The 22,787-nt window shown below is 44.0% G+C and overlaps 1 protein-coding gene across 1 annotated transcript; it reads left to right on the plus strand.

The window, feature by feature from the left end:
* Positions 1-658: 658 nt before the first annotated feature.
* On the plus strand, positions 659-21,889 carry LOC121834792 (prefoldin subunit 2-like). The gene is made up of 3 exons (XM_042288578.1): positions 659-833; positions 10,546-10,669; positions 21,554-21,889. The coding sequence occupies exons 1-3, from the start codon at positions 676-678 to the stop codon at positions 21,722-21,724; spliced, it is 453 nt and encodes a 150-aa protein (XP_042144512.1). The 5' UTR covers positions 659-675; the 3' UTR covers positions 21,725-21,889.
* The last annotated feature ends 898 nt before the right edge of the window (positions 21,890-22,787 follow it).

Here is a 22,787-nt window from a genome sequence, read left to right on the forward strand (position 1 = left end):
AAGCTCGCGCTGGAGAACCCAGGATCCTCGGTTCGATCCCCATCCCTGCCCGCTTCGATCTAGATGAGCATCGTACCGGCGTAAGATCACGTAAAACTACTTCGTGCACGCTAAAGATCCCAGGGTAGTGGTTGCACTGCACTGGCTAAATTTCTCATCTACAGCTGAGACACCATGCCGCCTAATGAGGCACACTAACAACAATTTACTTTACATCGAGGGGCTCTGGGGGCTACCAGTCAGAGCTGCGGCATTGCCATCGAAAAAGAAATTTACTCAACTTTGACTCCAGTCTCCTTCTTTCTTTCGCCTCTTTTAGTTAGTGCATAAATCATTCAAAAGCAGAGAAATAGCTGGGAGAGGTTGTTTCGGCATAGGTTGGGAAACCGAAACAACCGCGCGCTCTTTACGCGTCGGCGATAGTTTAAGAGTTGGTAAGTGGCGCCATCTATCAAATATTATCGAAGACTCAGCGAAACAGACTCGCAGCTTAGAAAAAAAAGGCAAAAATAAAATTAACCTAATTTATTACATTAAAACGTTTTTTTAAAGTTAAAACATTACTAACCATTATTTAAAGCGTTATTTAATATTATTTGCATGTCTTTAATAGCACGTTAAAAATGCCACAAACAACACAAAGAAAAACTTCACTGCGGGTCTCACCTCTCCGAAATGGCGGCCGAAGGCGACAAGAAAGCTTCCAAAAAAGACGAAATGAAGCGTCAGTCTCAGGAACAGAGCATCGTAGATGGTTTTAATCAATTGCGACAAGAACAGCGTTCCTTAACAGCCAAGCTGGTCGAGCTCGAGATGGATCTCAACGAGCACAAGTAAGTTTCCCTTGGTCCGACGCCCGGTCAAGTAATAGCGGCGTGCGTCTGACAAAAGCGTGTGGTGGTCTCGCGTCATTTGCTTGGTCCTACCGTCGCAAAGCCTTCCCTTTTTCGTTTTCATAAATAAATATCAGGACATCTTGTGATCCGCACATATTCTCGGAGCAATATCCGATAATTTCGCGGCTAGGACATAGCTTCAGGCGTGGGCAGACGTTGAGACGTGTTGTCAGGCGCGTTTGGGCCGGGGTGTCGAATTCGCGGTGTAGTTAATTAACACAAATAAAATTTTAGTGAGTGTCCGTAACACCCACTGGCTGAATGGCACATGGCTTATTTTTGTGCTTTCTGTGAGACACTAGAAACATGAATGGTAACTACTTTTATCTGATGTGTGGGCGTCGGGCGAGGCAAACTTGCGGAGTCTACGACGTTTCAGTCATCTGTCCGGTATCTTCTGTGCCCTACACGGAAAAAGTGTACCGGGTGTTTTTGGAGAAAATAGAACTTCGCTTTTCTCACCTAGAAAGTAAGCCATTGATAGTTGAATGCTCAGTCTCGCTGAATGTAGTACGAGGGGAATCACCGAGTACCAGAATTCCGATCGGCACATTCATCTGAAGCAGGGGCGTAGCAGGGGGAAAGGGGGGTGAGGGGGAGGGGAGGGTTATTGGGCTTCAGCTTACCCCGTATCTCCAAATCCAGCCGACTGTATCATATACACAGGCATTTTGAACCCCTCCCCCTCCCTCCCTCCCTCCCTGCTATGCCCTTTGCTTCAGATGGATGTGCCCATTTGAATGCCAGGTTTCGGGGATACATATAATATCATGACTTGAATTAGTTAAATTGTACAAAAGCTCGTCGGCCTTAGTCCTCCGGCTTCATGCATTTTGATAAAAAACACTAAGTTTGTTCAATATGAACGGTTTCTACTCTGTCATCAGTGTGAACACGTGACTTGTCCAGTCAACCAAAGAATTGATGGAAAATGCTACCTTGAGGCCACACCTTGAATTTGTTAATTGCATCGAAAACTGACTCGTCACCCGGGATGTGGAAGGAAGAGTATGTGTCAAATCATGTAAACATTTTTCAACACAAGACCTGCCTTCCCACTACAAAAGGCTCAATAAGTGCAAAAACATTTCCACACTCGTATCTGGATCTACCCTTGATACAAAAAGTTCTAAACGACGATTCTTCCGAGGGACAGCGGTCACCTTACTCGGTTTAGCCGTTCCAGCTGATGGCTTGGTTTGCCGTTGGGGCCTTACCATCGTGTAGCCGTCGTCCACAGCGTCCTCCCCACCCGCAGCTCTCGCACCCTTCGAGGAACTCGACTCCAAGCCCAGCCCACCCAGAGTCGTCCCTGGAACTGGATTGGGAAGCGAATTTGCAGCTCAAGATCTCAACATTGACGTTGGCGCAGCAGGCGGCAGTGCTGCGACGGATGCGTACATGGTTGATGAAGAAGGTGGAAGCAGCATTCGTTCATGGTCACTTTTACGGAGATAAAGCACTTCGTAGCGAAGGCTGTTGCTGTCCGCCCTAAGGCACTTGAGCTCTGTCGTAACTATATCCAGTTTGCTTGATAGGCTTTTGATGAGGCGTAGCAGAGCGGGTGGAACGGAGCCGTCATCAAGTGTCACATTTGGTGGTTCGACAAACGCCACAGGAGCGGGAACTACCCCTCTGGTACCAGCAGCGGCGTCGTCCCTCGGTGCCACACTGCTCCTTCGGGCGCAGCCCGAGCACCTGAAAGCGTTTGTGCCATTCTTCATGTAGAAGTTGTTCTCTTCATGGGCGACGTTCAAGCACTTACAGCGGAAACACCGATTGCAGCCTGCTGAGCAGACAAGAAACTGCTGCTTTACATGGAAGCGAGCCTCGCACGAGCCACATACGTCTTTTTGCGTATGTCTCCTGTCCGGCGTCATTCTGCAGAATGGCGCAGGACGCTATGTTTTGTGTGTTCCACAGTTAAATCAGTCTCTTGTTATGTTTTCCGCTTCTACTGGCTTCTTGAACTGCTGTAATGTTTTGCAATTAACTGGGCAATTTTTCTGTGATTGATATTCGCTAATTAAAATATGCGACGACCTGTGACTCCGCGATTGTCGAGTGCGGACAGTTTCTTGTCACGCACACATCGGTATCACCCTCGGCACAAGGATCGCTTAATTTTGAAATCAAAGAGGCACACATCCGACTTTTCTGGACAGCAAAGGAACTTCATAGATCGAATTACACTTGAGTTCTTATGCAAATAAAGGATTGTTTGAAATATTTATTATTAGCTCAAATCTGATTTTATATTTTAGCCTGAATCTAGGTTTTCGTAGCACAGACCACTGACACAGACCGATTCGGTACCATATAAAATAATTAAAGAATTTAAAAAATAATGTTCATCTCTTTTTTTTCTAACTTCGAGCAGAATCTTTATTGACATTAATTTTTGGGTGCATGCAAGCTTGTGAACAGGCAGTTTATGTTGTAGTCCTAAACAAGCTCCAGCAGAAACCCTTAAATAGATTTAAAAAGAAAAAAAAAAAAAGGATGAAAACAAAGTTTGAGAGTTTGTGTCAGCGGTGGACTTAGTTTACCGCTGACAGGGCCACTTGGAACCAAACCTGGGGTTATGTTCCACGTCAATTTCAGAAACGTCAATTTCAAAGTCAATCTTAGCATCTAATAAAGCGTCTGTTCATGACATGATTGAAGCTAGATGTGAAACATACCGTAGCATGAAACCACTGGTACCATCCTTTCGACTTTATTGCTCGCCCACGCCGTCAAACGCAACAGCACTCGTGTGTGTGCCCAACCAGAACAGTTTGAGCAAACAGGGTATGTCCCCAGGAGTGCCGCGTGATCGTAACAAGTTGGGCATGACGCTAGTTTTCTTACCTTATCGCCTGTGTTCTAGAATCTAAAACAGCCTTTTGACATCTGCTTCTGCAACTGTATCCACGTGAATATCATTCACGGGATTGCTGTGGTAGGTTGATGTTACAGTCCCAACATCTCAAATCATCATTGAAAACACTCTGCTTCTTTTCGCAGAGAATGAGTGGTGCAATTCAGTGGCGTCACAAGTTGGGGGGGGGGGGGACCGCCTTGGGTGCTTTGCTTCGAGGGGTGTCACGGCGGACCACGAAGAGGGGCGGGGAGGGGGGTGTTCGTGGCAGGCGACAATTAGGTGGGGGGGGGGGGGGGGGGGGGGGGGGATTGTGAAGGTCCGCTGCCCCAGGTGCTGCTGCCCCTAGTGACGCCACTGGCGCAATTGTACGCACTGCGGCGGCTTTATCCCCATCACAATATATTTACTTTCCGTCAAAAACACACCGCTCACTTTTTCCGGGGCACAATCGAGCACGAGTGGCACAATCCTTCACACCCTCTTTCCACTACGTCTGACAGGCGTAGTATAGTTTAGCTTTGGCCAGCTGGAACACTCATGGCAACAACGCGCAGTTGGCGAAGCGATGTTGTGCCTGCACATGCTCTGGTACACGAAAAACACGAAACAATTACATCTCTCGGTTGATTTGTGGGCATCTAACTTCGTTAAATGTCTCCCATGCACACAAGTTTCCGCTGGGATGTTAGGTAGGGCCACGCAACTTTTGCCGCGGAGGCCAAATAAAATAAGAAACGGTGCTTTTTCTCGGCACCGTATGTTCCAGAAACGCACATCGAGGTACCTTATGTCCAGTTTTCGAGGTATCTTTTTCATTTTATTTAATTTCATTTAATATACCCTTATAAGTGCCCGGTAGGGGCTTTACACAAGGGGGGGGGGGGGCAAAAACAACAATACAGATACAGGTCTACTAGAGCTAGGAATCTTCCTCCTTCTGCTCTTTTTTTACGTATTGTCAAGAGTGGCAATTGTGGAACGAAATTTAATGGACTCTTTTACTGTTACGATGTAGTCGGGGAGGGAATTCCAGTCCGATATAGATAACTGCAGGGGAGAAAATTTGAAAGTGTTAGTTCTAGGAGTGGCAAGCTGAATTTTCTGTGAGTTGTCTCTGCGTGCCGAGTAGGGTGACCACCCGTGCCGCGACTCGCGGGACTGTCCCGCATTGACGGCTTGTGTCCCGCGTCCCGCAAGATACACCAAAAATGTTCAAAATGTCCCGCATTTCACGCTGTCGTAAAATTCACAATTTATCTCATGGCACTGCCGAACAGCGGGGAATCGCGGGGAATCGTGGAGTCCGCGGGGAATCGTGGAGTCCGCTGTGTATCGCGTGAATTACGATGGTGCGTTATCCTAGCATCGCGGGAAGCGACCGTCGTTCTTGCAGGAGAATGACGCGCATGTGCCGTTGTGCCCCTTCCCCTGGTTGAAATGCACTGCAAGAGAAAATTGCTCTCCGAAATATGAAACATAAATTATTGCAATTATTTTCATATCAATCTGTGCCAGTGCGAAAGGATTGATGTGAAAGATTTTTAGTGAAGAGTTAGCGCCTGTCTTGTCGTCTTTTTGTCTTTATTGTTCCCGTTTTGTTCGTGCCCTTAACCTTTTAATTCAGTATGAACCAACTCACCCAAATCTAAGTTTTAATGGAAACATGGGGCTCTAAATGTGGGTAAGTGTATGTTGGTAAAAGTATATCGACAGGAAACAATAAACGAAAAGGTTTACTGTTTATTCTTTACTTTTGACACATTAATCTCTGTTGGAGTCAATTTGGGTTTTTTCAACTTGGACACATTTAATAACTTACTTGTCATTAAAATAAAAATGTATGTGTGCAGGTGTATAATATGCTTTCAGCTACGTTTCATGGTGTGCGTGGTAATACATTTCCTCTCATGTATCCTTGTTAGATGCCGCAGTTGTGATGACACTACTCCTCCCCCCCCTAGCTCAGCGTGTCCCGCATTTCACAAGCAGGAAGGTGGTCACCCTAGTGCCGAGACGTGGTTAGCAGCTAGGCAATATTTTCCTTTCTTTGAGGGTGAATGATAGTACAGGTGATGAAAGGCAGTTAGTTGAGTTATTTTACGTCGGTCAGCAAAAAGGGGTATATTAGTTTGTTGTATTAGTGTTATACTTGTATGGGTATAATTGCAGAGAACGAATCGAGTGGCTCGGTTTTGAATGGTTTCTAACTTGTCAATAAGATATGACTGATGCGGGTTCCAGATGAAAGATGCATATTCCAGCTTGGGACGCAGAAGAGATGTGTATGCAATCAGTTTTGTTTCCCGTTTTGCCAGGTGTAAGTGATGTCTTAGAAAGCCTGAAGTTTGATTAGCCTTTGCTGTGACATGGTTAATATGTGGTTTCCATGAAAGGTTGGGCATGAAATGAAGTCCAAGATATTTATATGTATGAACATTTTCAATGGAGACACTGAAAAGGGTGTAGTTAAATTGTGTTTGTGATTTTTCGCCGAGAAATTCTTAAGAACACAGGGTAAAGTAAAATTGAAAAAAAAATTGATTTTAGTTTTTTTCGCAATTTGAAAAGTTTAATTCTTTCTGCACATTTTCCATTGTCCCGGTGTTTTTAGAAAGCTATATTTCGGGCTGAAAATCACTTCTTCCGAAAGCAATTAGCAGGTAACCACGCCTCCTTTTGGGATACACTCCCTGTTTATCGATGAATTCTCCATCAAAACAAAATCAACACAAGACCTAAAAGCTTGTCCAGTAACAGATAATCTCAAAAAATTATTTCGCAACTATTGCATAGCTTTTTTTCAACCAAGACAATCACGAGACGCTGTGCACGTTTCTCCCAGGTGTGTACCGTGTGTACATTCAAGCGTTTGTGTTTTCGTAACGACAAAATGGCGCCATTGAATGCTGTTCCTTGATTCAATGGTGGCAGCATTGCACAAGCCAATGTTTTGAAGTTTTGTGGATGGAACCCTGTTTGGAAAGCCATCAAGTGGCTGAGGGAAGTTGACACTCTAATATACTTTACGGACCAAGCGACATGGCAGGTCACAAAAGAGGCCCGGCAAGCAAGGCGATAAGCCTAAAGGCGAAGACATGGCTTTAGCAATGCCTTTCAAGCTGGTGGCTATTGAAAAAATGACTCTGAGGCTGTTGGTGCCAATAGAAATTCGTTATTCACCAGTTTTTTTACTTTAAACTCAATTGTCTCAAAACAGTGTTTTTTAGTACATAGGTACCATTTTTTCCTTAACCTGACATTATGGAGGGTTGATTTTTTATTCCTACGACATACATGGGTGTTCAAAAATACTGAACTAAAATTAAAAATGTGCACCTAGCAGTTTTTAAGTTACGAAGTTTTTAATAGATGAAAACAACTAAAATTTCAGTACTAGAATAAAAAAATAAAAAAAGACTTATTTTAGATTGGTTCAAATAATTCTAGTTCAGTGGATAAAACACAATATTTCGAACAAAATGATATTTACATGACAAGAATACTCCTAATAGTCACCGAGAAAAATATTCCTCAACATGGCCTCAAATGCATGGGGAGTATAGGACTTACCCTGTGCCCTTAAAAGATGCACTGCTCATCCTTGCTCATTGAAACATACACAAGAAGTATGTTAACTGGAGGTTATCTTGGCCACAGGAAGTTCCACTATTACTTGTCTAAGATTACCTTGGAATGCCATGTATAGCCTGCAGGGGCAACTTTTGGCAAATAAAAAAATAGGTGTTCTTAAATAGTCTGTACTTGGTGCATAGTCCGTGCTAGGGGTTTTCTTCATCTATGCTCTATGCCTGCTAAAAAATTATAAATCGGTAGTTCCCTAACAAATTACACTTCTAATAAAACAATATGAATGTAAATTTGTCTTTTCATTGTTCTTACTGTTTTTAAACTTTGTATTGTTTATTAAAATTAAATTCAATGTGAACTCTCATCTTTATTTGGACGTGCCTTGGTGTTTTACACACCCCACAGTGGACATATTTACTTGTAGTAATAATTGTACCACTGCAGGCAGTGGGCGTTAATACCATTAAGATCTAGCCTGATTCACAATGTCAGTTTCAACGCAGTTACCTTGTGTGTCAGCGACGGGGGCGTTGAGGGTGAAAGCAATACACAGAAAGTCTCATATTTTTTTGCTGCTTAATTCCCAGCATGAAACATTGTGGTCTTGAAAATTGGACAAAGGGAAAACGAGTAGTTTTCAAAAGAAATTATTGTATATTGTGTTTTTAGATAGTCCACAAAGAATAAAAATATTACCTTGTATACATGTATAGTCTGTAAGGTATAGTCCTGAAAATATGGTAGATTGTTTTTGCAGTTAGAAAGACGTTTGGTTTTTTTCAACCTCAAACACTGGATACTTGCTTATTTCTCGTTACAATGGCCGACTGCTCTTGCAGACACATAATGCAACTTTGTCAACGCTCGAGCACTGGGCGCCCAGAAATAATAGGGAAATTTAGATTGCCTAAGAAGCAGACCCCCTTTTTGTGTTTTTTGCTTCCCTCTTTGCTTCCAGCGATCCACTGGAGGGTGAAATGGAGATACAGTTATTAGCCTGTGCCTAATCATGTGCCTTTCAATTTTTATTGTTCATCTTATTTTTTTCGTGCGTCTAACAGCACAGAGGGTATAGTCCTCTTACCTTCGACAGCTTAGCTACGAAGTTTGTAAAGTTACAATCATCATAAGATGAGGCAAGAACGGTATTCACAAACGCATTCTTAAGTGAGAGGAGGAAGGTTACGACTTCTTACGGAAAAAACGACGACTTCCGGTGCTGTTGCTATGGCGACGGCGTCTTCGGCAACACAAACAACCAATCAGAGAGCTCGGCATAGTTCGGAGCACTTGGATTGTCAATAACAAACAGAGGCTAACTACTTGTTGATAGCTCAAGCCGGTCGTGGTCAGCTCTGTGTATGTTCTGTCCTGTCTGTGTGTTAATGTTTAGTGTTCAAGCTGTTTCTCACAAACACAGGCAGCCTTTCCACCACTGCTTCTCTGGGGTTTGTGTCCGTGCAGTGATATATCGACGCTAACACGATGTAAACGTTTTGTTGACTGCTGCGAATTCGATCGCTACGAAGTAAACATAATTGTCATCGTTGGGAAAAGCCCCGTGCCAGTCGTTTGCAAAGCGACGTAGATAGTAACAAATCGCCGCAGCATTTTTCGCGGCCTCGGAAATGTAGGAGCGAGTTGACGTTGAAAACAATATATTTGAACTACGAGAGTGCCAGCAAGAGCCACGCAAATGAATAAAAATGGCATACTAATAACAAAGTGTACATACCGTGTTGCGAAGATAATCCATATGGCGTTTATTTGAGCTCTATATCGCACAAAACAAGGAGATAGAATCAATGAAAGTCTCTTTTCGACGACAGCGTTCGTCACCGCTGCCTCGGAAAACAAGGAGATTGAGATGACAAGGGGAATCGGTTGACCTCTGAAATTTAGTTCAGTTATCAAACTATTCATACGGGGAGGGTCCACAAGGGTCGCGCGGGCATATTCCATTCAGCAAGCCAGCCGGTTGTGGGCAGACGGTCTTGGCCAAGGATTGCCGGAGCAACGCTGAGCCGTAGCAGGTCGGAGTGCCTGCTAGGCCTATACTCTGCCAAGCTCACTTGGTCGGTGGGATCGTTGCCTTTGCTGCTTTTCCCGGGTGTTTGTGGATCCAGCGTTCATGTTCGTGGTGGTCGGTTTCAAGTACTTTTTCCTTTTTCTTGCTGCTTGAAGTCGGGACACGCGAGAAGAGCACGTAGAAAAATAAATGTCTGTTGGTCGGCGCGACCAAGTAACTGAGCAACGCTGTCGGCCATGTTGATTTGATCATAAAATGTGCGCAAGACAGCTCCGGAGCTGTCGTAGGATTCCGTCGTAATGTGCACAAAAGTTATGACAATTTTGTTTCGAGAATACGAATTTTCTCTCAAATATGTCGTACACACTTTTTTCGATGTAAGTTCGCTTTGAGAATTCGGCCTCAGATTTTTTCGGGTGGTCAAGCAACTAGTTTTTGCCAAAAAGCTTAGTTAAAAAAATTCTTTCACCCTTTAAGTGCCTTGAACGAGCTGACCTCGTCGGCCGCTTTCCGGTCCAAAATGCCATGGACAAGCTCAGCTCATCCAGTGGTTTTTCCAGTAGCCCTCAATACCGCGGACAAGCTAGGCTCGTCCGAGCAGTTTGCGGCACTGATCATAGATGGCAGCACTCGTTTTAGTTAGCGTATTTTTTTTTGCCGTCACTTTTTTTTTTAATAATAAACTCTTGAAATTTTATCGGTTATACTAAAGGACTAAAACTCCTCAATAAAAATATATAGCAATTTTAGGTTGCTTTTTTTTTTAAAGTGACACTTAATGGATTAAACGTAATCTCATAAAAAAAAAAATTTTTGCTTCATTTTGGGTTTTTGTGAGCAATCTTTTTTTTTTCAAGATTAGTGAAGAAGGAAGCCTCTTTGAAGGAATTCTCAAAATTGCTTTGATTGAGGAACCTCTCTCTTGGTTCAGTTCTAGCATCCCAAATTTAAAACATGCCTCATCTATGTATTTTTATATTTATTTGTATTTTTGTAAAAATTAAAATAAATAGTTTGTAAACTATAGTTCTGAAAATATGGTAGCTTGTTTTTGCAGTTAGAAAAACGTGTATTTTTTTGTGTTTTTTTTTCTTTTCCAAACATTGGATACTTGACGACTTCTTGTTACAAGTGCTGAATTTTAAACATGCCTGATCTGTTTCCAGCCTCGTGGCAGAGGCATTGCAGAAGGTGGACGGAGACCGCCGATGTTACCGGATGGTGGGGGGCGTGCTCGTTGAGAGGACTGTGAAAGACATCCTGCCAGCTGTCATGCAGAACAAAGACAATGTGAGTTCATCTTTGCTTTATTAAGAATACGTGGTCCTCATTGTGTTGTAAGGAAGCAAAGTATGCTTCCTTACAACACAGGTATGGTTTTACCGATGGGTGTTAATTAGGGCCAGGCAATTGGTCAATTAACCTACCAAGCAATCTATTACTGCTTTAGTCGCAATTAAATCTTGAGACCGGTTAGTCGGTAAACTTTTGACAAACCATAAGAAAGTAAAAATTCAACACTTTCACCACGCAGACGTGGACAAGAGCACCTGTATGAAGGGCAAACTTTAGGTGGAAGTTTAACTTGAAGTAAGGTGTAGGGGCAAGGTTAGGAACTCCTGACAAGTGCAGCAGGTTACACACATAGCTCAACGCCTTGCAAGTGTCCACTTAGTCCAGTAAAGACTATTGTGAACAATTAAAGGAGGTTGCTCTTGCCGGAGAACATCATTGAACCTCTTTGCCTCATGCAGATGAAGTAATAATCTGTTAGTGCGAGTGTCTAAGAACATGTCTCAACTACACATTGAGGTTGATTCATAATCAAAATTTTATACTGCATCATTAATTACGTTGTAAGCCAAGATATAAAAAAAAATATAAATGTTGCCTTTTAAAAATCTTTTCCAGGGAAACGAATGAGACAGGATTAATCAAATAAAGAGTTCGCTATGAACCGGGCTAAAATTTTAATCGACACTCATTTCTAATAGTAATGATTGGCTGTATTGTGAATAAAGCACGCTAGATTCTGAGTTCCTATGTTCCGTAACAAGAGCCCTGGATCTCTTTGGACTGGTTGTCTTCAGTCATGCTGCAGCTGCCAAGAAGCCTTTATGACCACTGATAGTATGAGAACGGCAGTGACATTCTTCAATTGTCCCCCCTCTGTGAGAGCTTTCTATTTCTGACGACACTTTGGCCTCTTGTAAACGTCGAGCTTATGCGCGCAGCAAAAGCACGGCGGAAGGCAGTGGGCGTGTGCCAGAGGTTGGTACTTGGTCATTCCAAACTAACTAACGCCCTGGAATTAGTTCAGAATCGCTCTGCTCGTTTTATTCTTAAAAACTTTCATCGCACCGCAAGAGTGAGCTCAATGAAAACTAGCCTATTGTTGCCTAACCTCAATTTACGTCGTAAAATAGCTCGCTTATGTTTTTTTCATAAGATATACCATACTAACTCATTACTTCACGACCGACTGCTGAATCAACCTTCTTATATTTCACCTCGCATTGATCATATGTATAAATAGACATTCTAAAATGCAACACTAATGCATTCCAAGAGTCATTCATTCCGAAAACTTCAGTGGATTGGAACCACCTTCCCGCATCTATCGCAACAATTGTTCCTGACCATTTATTTAGGACTGCCATAAATAATCTATACTGCTCACATTGAGCTGCGAAGTGTACTACTGCCAGTAACCCCCACCCCCCTCTGTAATGCCAATGGCCTTGAGGGTATTTTAAATAAATAAATAAATAAAGGTGCTCTCTCATTCTCGTGCTCTCAATGACTCTAGTTGATATCTCCCTGGAACAGCAGTTGGGAGCTCATATTCAGGTCTTGTTGCTGACTAGTTAGTTTTTTTTTGGCTCCCTTGTTTATTTTACTCATGCGGCTTATTCATTTGTGCACCTGGGCTGTGTGCTAGCAGAAATGCAGGGGTGTACGTAAGTATGCAAGGTGTTTCATCGATAGCAATTTCTCTCTTGGTGTCGATATGGCACTGTAGACGGCCTAACGTTGCAGAATTTAGTGCAAATTCTAATAGCTGCTTAACATGTCTGGATGACGGGCAACAGAGCTTTAATAGGAAATTGTAAAAAGAAGAATGGAAGAATGGGCAGAGAGAAGGCAGATTCTGTGGTAGCTTAAAAACGGTTTCAGGAGGGATAGACGACTAGATGATAACTTATTCGTAATCACTCGGTGCATAGAGATGGCAATGACAAGCCAAAGGCCATTATGGGTAGCATTTTTGGACATCAAAGGGTATATGACAGTGTGAATTAGGAAAAACTCTGGGACTAACTGAAGGAATATGGGCTAGGGCAACCATGGTTACGTTTCTAGAACGGGTTGATATGGGGGGGGGGGGGGAGGATAGGATAGGGTGGTTATAACATGGGAAGCCGAAACTACAAGACCAACAGCAATAAAAAGAAGACATAGACAGGGTTGCCCATTGTGTCCGCTGCTCTTTATGATATACTTATACCTCAGTGAGGTGGAAAAAAGATTAGAGCAGTGCAACCTAGGTTTTGACCCGACTTACATGGAGGAAGGACACAAAGTAAATCAAGTATTGCCAGGGTTAATGTATGCAGACGACATTGTACTTGTAGCAGAAAGTCGTGAGACAATGCACAAACCAGGGCCGTACCCAGAAAAAAATTTCGGGGGGGTTTTCGGGGACAACGGCGGCCATTTTGAAAGTGTCGCTTGTCTTATTTTCGCCTATGAGTCATGTGCATCGGTGGCATATAATGGAGAGTTACAGAAAACCGGAGAACCGGTCCCGGTTTGGTACCCGGTAGCCGACCGGCGCCACTGCGCGTTCGCAGAGGTGGAGATTAAAATCGGCTGACTTCCAGTGCACCGACCAGGGCCGTACCCAGAAAACAATTTCGGGGGGGGGGGGGGGGGGGGGGTCAGAACCCCCTAACCCCCCCCCCCCCCTGGTTACGGCCCTGGCACAAACTGATCAGAATTTGCAGCAGGGAAGGGGACAGTTTAGGCCTAAACTTCAGTAGGAACAAGTCGGGAATAATTGTTTTCAATGACAAAGAAGGGGGAACCCCTGGAAATACAGGAGGACACAATGATAGAAAACATAGAAAAGTCCAAATATTTGGGAGGATGGTTAAGTTAGGGGCGAAAGTATCTAAAAAGACATGAAGATATTGTAAGAAAGAAGGGGAAATAAGATTCAGCTATTATGAAACACAGATCGCTCTGGAACTATAATAGATATGAAGTCGTTAGAGGTGTATGGAAGGGAGTCATGGTGCCAGGACTGTCATTTGGGAATGCAGTATTGTGTATGAGGTCAGAAATCCAGGCAGGTTTAGAGATACAGCAAAGGGGTGTAGGTAGGTTGACATTGGGGGCACATGGGACTACACCAAATGAGGGAGTACAGGGGGATATGGGTTAGGCATCTTTCGAGAGTAGAGAAGCGATCAGCAAAGTAAAATTTGAACAAAGACTAGTTGAAATTGAGGATACACGGTGGGCAGGCAAAGTGTGCGAGTATCTACATATGAAAAGTCTAAACACCAAGTGGACAAACCGAGGCCGCATTCTTAGATCTAAATACATTCAACGAGATGGGGCCAATCAGAACATATCAGTTGAAAAGGGAGTAAAGGAAACTGAGAGGAAATTGGGGGAAGAGAGAATGCAGGGAAAATTAACTTTAACAATATACAGGGCACAAAAACAAGAAATAAAGAAGGAACAGTTGTATGATAATTCATTGGGGAGCTTATTGGCTGTTTGAAACTAAACGGGGGTGCTAAGAACGAAAACATATAGGGCTAAATTCCAGGAAATAGACACTCTATGCGACATAAGCAAACGCGAAAGGGAAACTATAGAACATGCAATTTTAAGGTGCACGTGTCTTCGTCCCTCCCTCTTGGGGGGATGACTACGGATTCGGAGGGAGCACTGGGATTCGCAGACAGGGATGGACGAATGGATAGGGAAAGAATTGCGGTAACTAAGAGCAGATCGGAAGGTTGGAGGAAAACATCTAGGGAGGAATAAAAATACAACTAAAAATAAGTAATGGAAACACTTCAAAGGGGGGGGGGGGGGGGGGGGGCTGTGTTAAAACAGATTTATACAAATCTTAAGAAAAAAGGGGGTGACGACATTTTAGGCTAGGTGGCGGAAGTTGCCACCCGTTACAAAGGTATAGCCATTACTATCCATCCATCCATCTATTCATGCTTTATAAGGTCAATATTTAAAAAGTTGGTTGGGTATTTGGGGTAATTAGATTGTTAATTATCACTTTTCATTCATGCCCTCACGTCCACCTCAGTCAACAACATTCTGGGCCGGTTTCCACGTACATTGCAGTGCTAAATCAACACCGGGAACCGCGCTGACTCAAACACAGCTTAGCATGTTACAGACCTGTATCACTAATGCAGCCTGACCTGGGCAAGGTCAGTGTTATTTCCTGCGCTGTGCTGTATGTGTGAATTTGAATATGATCAGCTGAACAATTACAAATTAGCAAAAAACCGTGAGAGAAAATACATGCACACCGCTGACTATCAACTTGCTGCTTTTAATACTTCGTCTTCCTTGTTGTTTTTTTTTTTCCTTTACTACAGCTAGCGATGACAGCCATCCGCCATGTCCGCGCGAGGCCCCGATCAGGGTGTTATGCGGCTCGTGCCGCGTCCCAAGTATTGTTTTTCTTTCGGGTGGATTGTGATAGACGGGGTGCTCACGCACAGTTGAGCACTGTCTTCGATGGCCAGAGCTTCAATTAGTTCACGTGCATATGCATTCCGGTGCCGCCCTATAATGGTGATGTTGTTAAAATTAGGAGAGCACTTGCAGGACCGGCATTGTGCAGAAAGATGTCCTGCCGATGTTCTTTTAACAGAAGCCGCGTGCTCCCTAGCTCGATCGCTCACACACCGCCCCGTTTGCCCTATGTAACACCTGCCATAGGAAAGCGGTATGTTGTACACAACGCCGCTTTGGCACAGGGTGTATTGCGTCCTGTGAGCAATTGTGCATAGCTTCTTCTCTTGATTTGTTTTTCGATTAGTCCTCCGGCACATGGAGTAGGCCTTGTTTGGTGCCGAGCACACAACCCGAATATCATGTCTCTCGGCAATCTTTTTTAGGTTGTGTGTGAGACCATGAATGTAGGGTATGACAGCTACGTTTCTTCGATTTGTAGCTTGCGATGAAGCCTCATTCCCTGCATGCTCGCGTTTCAACTTCTGGCAAATGGTTTCCGAGACGGTCACCAGGAGGGACTCCGGATAACCACGCACGTAGACGCTTCATCTGTGTTTCAAAACTTGGTTCAAGTTGATGGTGACATGATTTCTTTAAGGTGGAAATAAGAGCAGTTGTGGCAACACTCCTTTTGATGATTTTCGAATGCCCCGAGTTGTATGGAAGAAACCCTTGGCACGAGCGCGGCTCATATCTCCAGCACGCATGGCCTTCTTTAAACTGAAGCACCAGGTCAAGGAACCTGATGGATTTTTCAACGGGTAGTTCATACGTGAAATCCAATTCGGGGCAACATTCTTGGAAGCACTGTATAACTTTTGCTTTGCACCCATCCTCTTCTTCATTCACTTCAGTGTTGCACAAAATAAAAAAATCATCGACATATCGGAAGATGGCCTTGATTCTGGTATCCTTTAGTTTGCTTTCAATGTTCCTTCCGCACGCTGCCAAATATACATCGCAGAGGTGAGGAGCTACCCGGGATCCAATACATACTCCACTTTTCTGTACATATGCCTGGCCTTCATGTGACACTACTGTAGCTGTCAGGTAGCACCCTAACAGCTCCAAAAAAGAATCAACGTTCACTCCGGCCGCACTTTGAAAAGGTGACACTCCTTGCTTCTCTATGTTGTCCCGTAGAATTGGCATGATGCTCGCGTGTGGAATTGAATAATACATGTCTTTTACGTCAATAGAAAAGCCAGAGGCCACATCTTTCCCATTTTCCTGTAGAAAGGAAATTAGTTGTTGTGAGTTCTGAATTTTGTAGGTGTCTTTGAACTGTAATTGGGATAAATGCTTGGCTAAATAGGTCGAAATGTGCGCCTGCCAGGTTCCCCTTTCCGAAATTATGGCACGAAAAGGGATGTCCTCCTTATGTGTCTTGGCCGAGAAAAAAACCTCAAGATGACCTTCTTTCGTTGTTTTAACTTTGGTGGCCAGGCTGCTAAGCTCATTCCTCTCGAGAGTTCGTATTACGGTCCGTTTTGATTCTCTACTGTTCCTGCCATCAGCTTGGATGAAGTTTTTCTTCATAGCAGCTAAGGCTTCCTCACCATATGACCCACAATCCAGGACGACAAAGCCACCTTCTTTATCCGACACACACAACCTAAGATCTTTGCTTCGTAGCTCCTGTATCGTGGCTCCAAAGCTTATGCCAGGGGAGGTCGGGGTTCTCTGACGTCTCTGGTTTTCTAGGCAGTCGATTCCTTCACTGATGATATGTGCCGTTTTTTCGTTGTGAGTTCTGGAAGCGATGGTCCTGACTAGGACCACTTTGTCGATGGGTTCCAGCCGTGGTTGTAGAGCAAACTTCGGGCCTTGCTCAAGAACTTGCTTGGCCTTGGCAGAAAGATCCACATCCCCAATCATCTGAAGTGGCTGTCTCTGGGGAACCTGATTGGCCTCCCTTGCCAGATGGAACTTCAAAGAGGGGAGAAACCGGCTTTTCCAGATGGTCTCCGTTGAGCGTCTTGTCACCGACATATGATACCTGAAGACGTTGTAGTCTGAACACGTAGAAAGTCAGTTAACATTCGCTGCTGACGCCATGTTTCTGAGCGAAGAATCTTGGTCACTCACATGGCGTGCGCCTGGGATGGTTGTATCATCCCGAAGAATTGCCGAATGTCATCCAGAATAATCTTTTTTAATGCTCCGCGCTAGCAACCGGCCTTGGCACGTAGTAGTGGCGATAAGGTGGGTGAGCGCTTGCGGGGCGAGAGACGAAAAGCATAAATAAGGCGTGCTCATATAGGTAGAAATAAACTGTACTACAGGTTTTACTTGAGCTAGTTGGTACATACTTGAATATGATCAGCTGAACAATTACAAATTAGCAAAAAACCGTGAGAGAAAATACATACACACCGCTGACTATCAACTTACTGCCTTTAATACTTTGTCTGCCTTTTTTTTTTTTTTTTTCCTTTACTACAGCTAGCGATGACAGCCATCCGCCATGTCCGCGCGAGGCCCCGATCAGGGTGTTATGCGGCTCGTGCCGCGTCTTGGGACTTGGGACGCGGCACGAGCCGCATAACACCTTGATCGGGGCCTCGCGCGGACATGGCGGATGGCTGTCATCGCTAGCTGTATGTAGTAAAGGGAAAAAAAAAAAAAAAGGAAGACGAAGTATTAAAGCCAGCAAGTTGATAGTCAGCGGTGTGTATGTATTTTCTCTCACGGTTTTTTGCTAATTTGTAATTGTTCAGCTGATCATATTCAAGTATGTACCAACTAGCTCAAGTAAAACCTGTAGTACAGTTTAGTTCTAGTTATATGAGCACGCCTTATTTATGCTTTTCGTCTCTCGCCCCGCAAGCGCTCAACCACCTTATCGCCACTACTACGTGCCAAGGCCGGTTGCTAGCGCGGAGCATTAAAAAGAAGATTATTCTGGATGACATTCGGCAGTTCTTCGGGATGATACAACCATCCCAGGCGCACGCCATGTGAGTGACCAAGATTCTTCGCTCAGAAACATGGCGTCAGCAGCGAATGTTAACTGACTTTCTACGTGTTCAGACTACAACGTCTTCAGGTATCATATGTCGGTGACAAGACGCTCAACGGAGACCATCTGGAAAAGCCGGTTTCTCCCCTCTTTGAAGTTCCATCTGGCAAGGGAGGCCAATCAGGTTCCCCAGAGACAGCCACTTCAGATGATTGGGGATGTGGATCTTTCTGCCAAGGCCAAGCAAGTTCTTGAGCAAGGCCCGAAGTTTGCTCTACAACCACGGCTGGAACCCATCGACAAAGTGATCCTAGTCAGGACCATCGCTTCCAGAACTCACGACGAAAAAACGGCACATATCATCAGTGAAGGAATCGACTGCCTAGAAAACCAGAGACGTCGGAGAACCCTGACGTCCCCTGGCATAAGCTTTGGAGCCACGATACAGGAGCTACGAAGCAAAGATCTTAGGTTGTTTGTGTCGGATAAAGAAGGTGGCTTTGTCGTCCTGGATTGTGGGTCATATGGTGAGAAAGCCTTAGCTGCTATGAAGAAAAACTTCATCCAAGTTGATGGCAGGAACAGCAGAGGATCAAAACGGACCGTAATACGGACTCTCAAGAGGAATGAGCTTAGCAGCCTGGCCACCAAAGTTAAAACAACGAAAGAAGGTCATCTTGAGGTTTTTTTCTCGGCCAAGACACATAAGGAGGACATCCCTTTTCGTGCCATAATTTCAGAAAGGGGAACCTGGCAGGCGCACATTTCGACCTATTTAGCCAAGCATTTATCCCAATTACAGTTCAAAAACCCCTACAAAATTCAGAACTCGCAACAACTAATTTCCTTTCTACAGGAAAATGGGAAAGATGTGTCCTTTGGCTTTTTTATTGACGTAAAAGACATGTATTATTCAATTCCACACGCGAGCATCATGCCAATTCTACGGGACAGCATAGAGAAGCAAGGAGTGTCACCTTTTCAAAGTGCGGCCGGAGTGAACGTTGATTCTTTTTTGGAGCTGTTAGGGTGCTACCTGACAGCTACAGTAGTGTCACATGAAGGCCAGGCATATGTACAGAAAAGTGGAGTATGTATTGGATCCCGGGTAGCTCCTCACCTCTGCGATGTATATTTGGCAGCGTGCGGAAGGAACATTGAAAGCAAACTAAAGGATACCAGAATCAAGGCCATCTTCCGATATGTCGATGACTTTTTTATTTTGTGCAACGCTGAAGTGAATGAAGAAGAGGATGGGTGCAAAGCAAAAGTTATACAGTGCTTCCAAGAATGTTGCCCCGAATTGGATTTCACGTATGAACTACCCGTTGAAAAATCCATCAGGTTCCTTGACCTGGTGCTTCAGTTTAAAGGAGGCCATGCGTGCTGGAGATATGAGCCGCGCTCGTGCCAAGGGTTTCTTCCATACAACTCGGGGCATTCGAAAATCATCAAAAGGAGTGTTGCCACAACTGCTCTTATTTCCACCTTAAAGAAATCATGTCACCATCAACTTGAACCAAGTTTTGAAACACAGATGAAGCGTCTACGTTAGTCTGGTTATCCGGAGTCTCTCCTGGTGACCGTCTCGGAAACTATTTGCCAGAAGTTGAAACGCGAGCATGCAGGGAATGAGGCTTCATCGCAAGCTACAAATCGAAGAAACGTAGCTGTCATACCCTACATTCATGGTCTCACACACAACCTAAAAAAGATTGCCGAGAGACATGATATTCGGGTTGTGTGCTCGGCACCAAACAAGGCCTACTCCATGTGCCGGAGGACTAACCGAAAAACAAATCAAGAGAAGAAGCTATGCACAATTGCTCACAGGACGCAATACACCCCGTGCCAAAGCGGTGTTGTGTACAACATACCGCTTTCCTTGGCAGGTGTTACATAGGGCAAACGGGGCGGTGTGTGAACGATCGAGCTAGGGAGCACGCGGCTTCTGTTAAAGGAACATCGGCAGGACATCTCTCTGCACATTGCCGGTCCTGCAAGTGCTCTCCTAATTTTAACAACATCACTATTATAGGGCGGCACCAGAACGCATATGCACGTGAACTACCGTAATTGAAGCTCTGGCCATTGAAGACAGTGCTCAACTGTGCGTGAGCACCCCGTCTATCACAATCCACCCGAAAGAAAAACAATACTTGGGACGCGGCACGAGCCGCATAACACCCTGATGGGGGCCTCGCGCGGACATGGCAGATGGCTGTCATCGCTAGCCGTAGTAAAGGAAAAAAAAAAAAAAAAAAGGAAGACAAAGTATTAAAGGCAGCAAGTTGATAGTCAGCGGTGTGTATGTATTTTCTCTCACGGTTTTTTGCTAATTTGTAATTGTTCAGCTGATCATATTCAAGTATGTACCAACTAGCTCAAGTAAAACCTGTAGTACTGTATGTGTGAGTCTTAAAAATCTTTAAAAAAAAAAAAGAAAAAAAAAAGATTCTTTTGGCAAAGGGTCTCTCTGCCAAAAGAATCTTTTTTTTTTTCTTTTTTTTTTTTAAGATTTTTGGCTGTGAGTGAAATCCCCTGCATATTCCTCAACTTTTATTCAAAGCAGTGTGCCAGTTTCATAAAAAATTAATTTGCCTTAATTGCCGACTCACCTAGTGAGAAAGCCAAATCTGGAAATGTCTGCATTGTCAAAAACCATCATCCTCATCGCTTTCCTTGCTGCTTCACTTTTCCTCTGCACGGAATGTATAGAGGCATTCGAAAGAGGAAGCCCTCGAAATTGTGGAAACTCGTGTCCATATGAATTATCCTATGTAGATGTCATATCAAGGATGACCTAAAATTCTGATTGTTGTGTCGTGGCACCTTTAAAGGGATCATGAAATGAATTTTGAGCTTGGATTGGATTGATTGAAATTTTACTAATTGCATATAATTTAGTGCACCAAAAGAAAACTTAATACTTAAGGGTCAAAAGGCCTGCCTTTCAGTACAAAAATTTGAAAATATAGCATACTATTTCTTACCTCCTTTCCTTCGGAAGCTCCCCCCCTTTTCACTGCGATAAATCTGCAGTGCCGAAGTATGTGAGCCGAATTCAGCTCACGCTTTGAACGTGAGCACTGCATCACATGGACGTATGCGCTTGTCGACAATCAATCTGTGGACGAGTATTTGAGTTTGTGCTCAATCAGTACCATGACGGCACCTATCCTCATTTGCTAGGGATAAGTTCCATGGTGTGTTTAAAAAGCACGGTGGAAGCTTCACCACATCCAGTGCCGAAGCACCTCACAACCACGTGATTTCTCATTTCGCTTTTGAGTTGAGAATTGAAGCTGGGAAGGAAGAAGTTGAAAATTCATTTGAGAGTCCCTTTAAGCTGCCCACTTTCTACACTTGCCACTGCATGCAGTATCTTCAGGTGGATCTCGTCAGAGTTTGCGTTGTGCATACCGTTCCAGATTGCAAAGTCCGTGGATGCGCTGAACGACAGGATTGTCAAGAAGGGACAGGAAGTGAACGAGTACAGGGAGAAGCACAACATCCAGATCAGGGTGTCTTCCAACGCAGCATCCAAGCCACAGTCAAGCGACAAGTCTGCGGCACAACCTGCGACAGGGGTTCTGGTCTGAGGGTCGTTTCTGGGTTTTACTACTTACCTTTCTTTTCCTGTCGGGCTCTCACAAGAATCTAGAGCGGATGGCTTTGAGAAAAGTGCTTTGCAATGCTGAAAGGAAGCAAAGGGTACAAAGCACACATTTGCTCTCAGATCCATCTTCAAAAGTGTGAAGCTGTTGTGTCCTGTCAATCTTTCTCTTTTTTTTTTACTGAATTAAAGATTGAAACTATTTATATTCATGCTGAAACACTTTTCCTGTCTTTATTGGGATTGTGATGTGATGCTTGTTTAGTGATGAAAGTGCCTCCAGCGTTGGATCGTTTGTACCTAGTGCATGCGAAGTGGCACGGGCCTCTACGAGCATTTTAGCCATAAAGACGCAGCCTGCAAGAACGAAGATGCATCATCATGGCAAAGAATAAAAAAAAGGCCGAAGTTTTGAAACCTTTGAAGAATTATATGCATTGCAGCTGGGACTCCAAAATGCTCCTTACAATAGAAGGTACTGTTTTCTTGTTTACAGTCCAGAAGGACAAGCTAAACAAATGCTGCATCCATGGCACCAGTTAAAAAGTGGTTTCAACCAGGGTGTCAAACCTAACCGGAACTGAACCAAACCAATATTTTTTGCGCCATCTTAGAACTGAATCTGAACTGGAGAAAATGGAAATATTGTTCCGAACGGGTTTGACGAAACTGTTCAGATTCACAATTCGGTCATTTTGGTCCAGCTTTCCTATTGGCCTCCAACTTTCTTTTTGCTGCCTAGTTTCCATTTCTTGGCAGCAATTTTTTTGGTAATAATATGCACGGCCGACGTGCGGTCCTGTATCACTACAGCATGATGCTAGCTGTTGCACAGCACTGGCTAAATTTCTCATTTACAGTGTGTCACAACGTTGCCACATTCTGGCAAACTACACTCCCACGGTATAAACAAGTTATGATGAATCTATAAATTGCTTGAAGATCGACTTTGTCGTAATGTTACTCAATAAAGTTACTAAGTAACGTTTTGCGAACGTTACTCATATCCCAGCGCATAATAATTTCCCGTATATTATAAGGTAGTGCAG

The sequence above is a fragment of the Ixodes scapularis genome, unplaced genomic scaffold (genome assembly GCF_016920785.2).
Source record: "Ixodes scapularis isolate PalLabHiFi unplaced genomic scaffold, ASM1692078v2 PGA_scaffold0__279_contigs__length_252992795, whole genome shotgun sequence".
In the NCBI taxonomy this organism is placed as follows: domain Eukaryota; kingdom Metazoa; phylum Arthropoda; class Arachnida; order Ixodida; family Ixodidae; genus Ixodes; species Ixodes scapularis.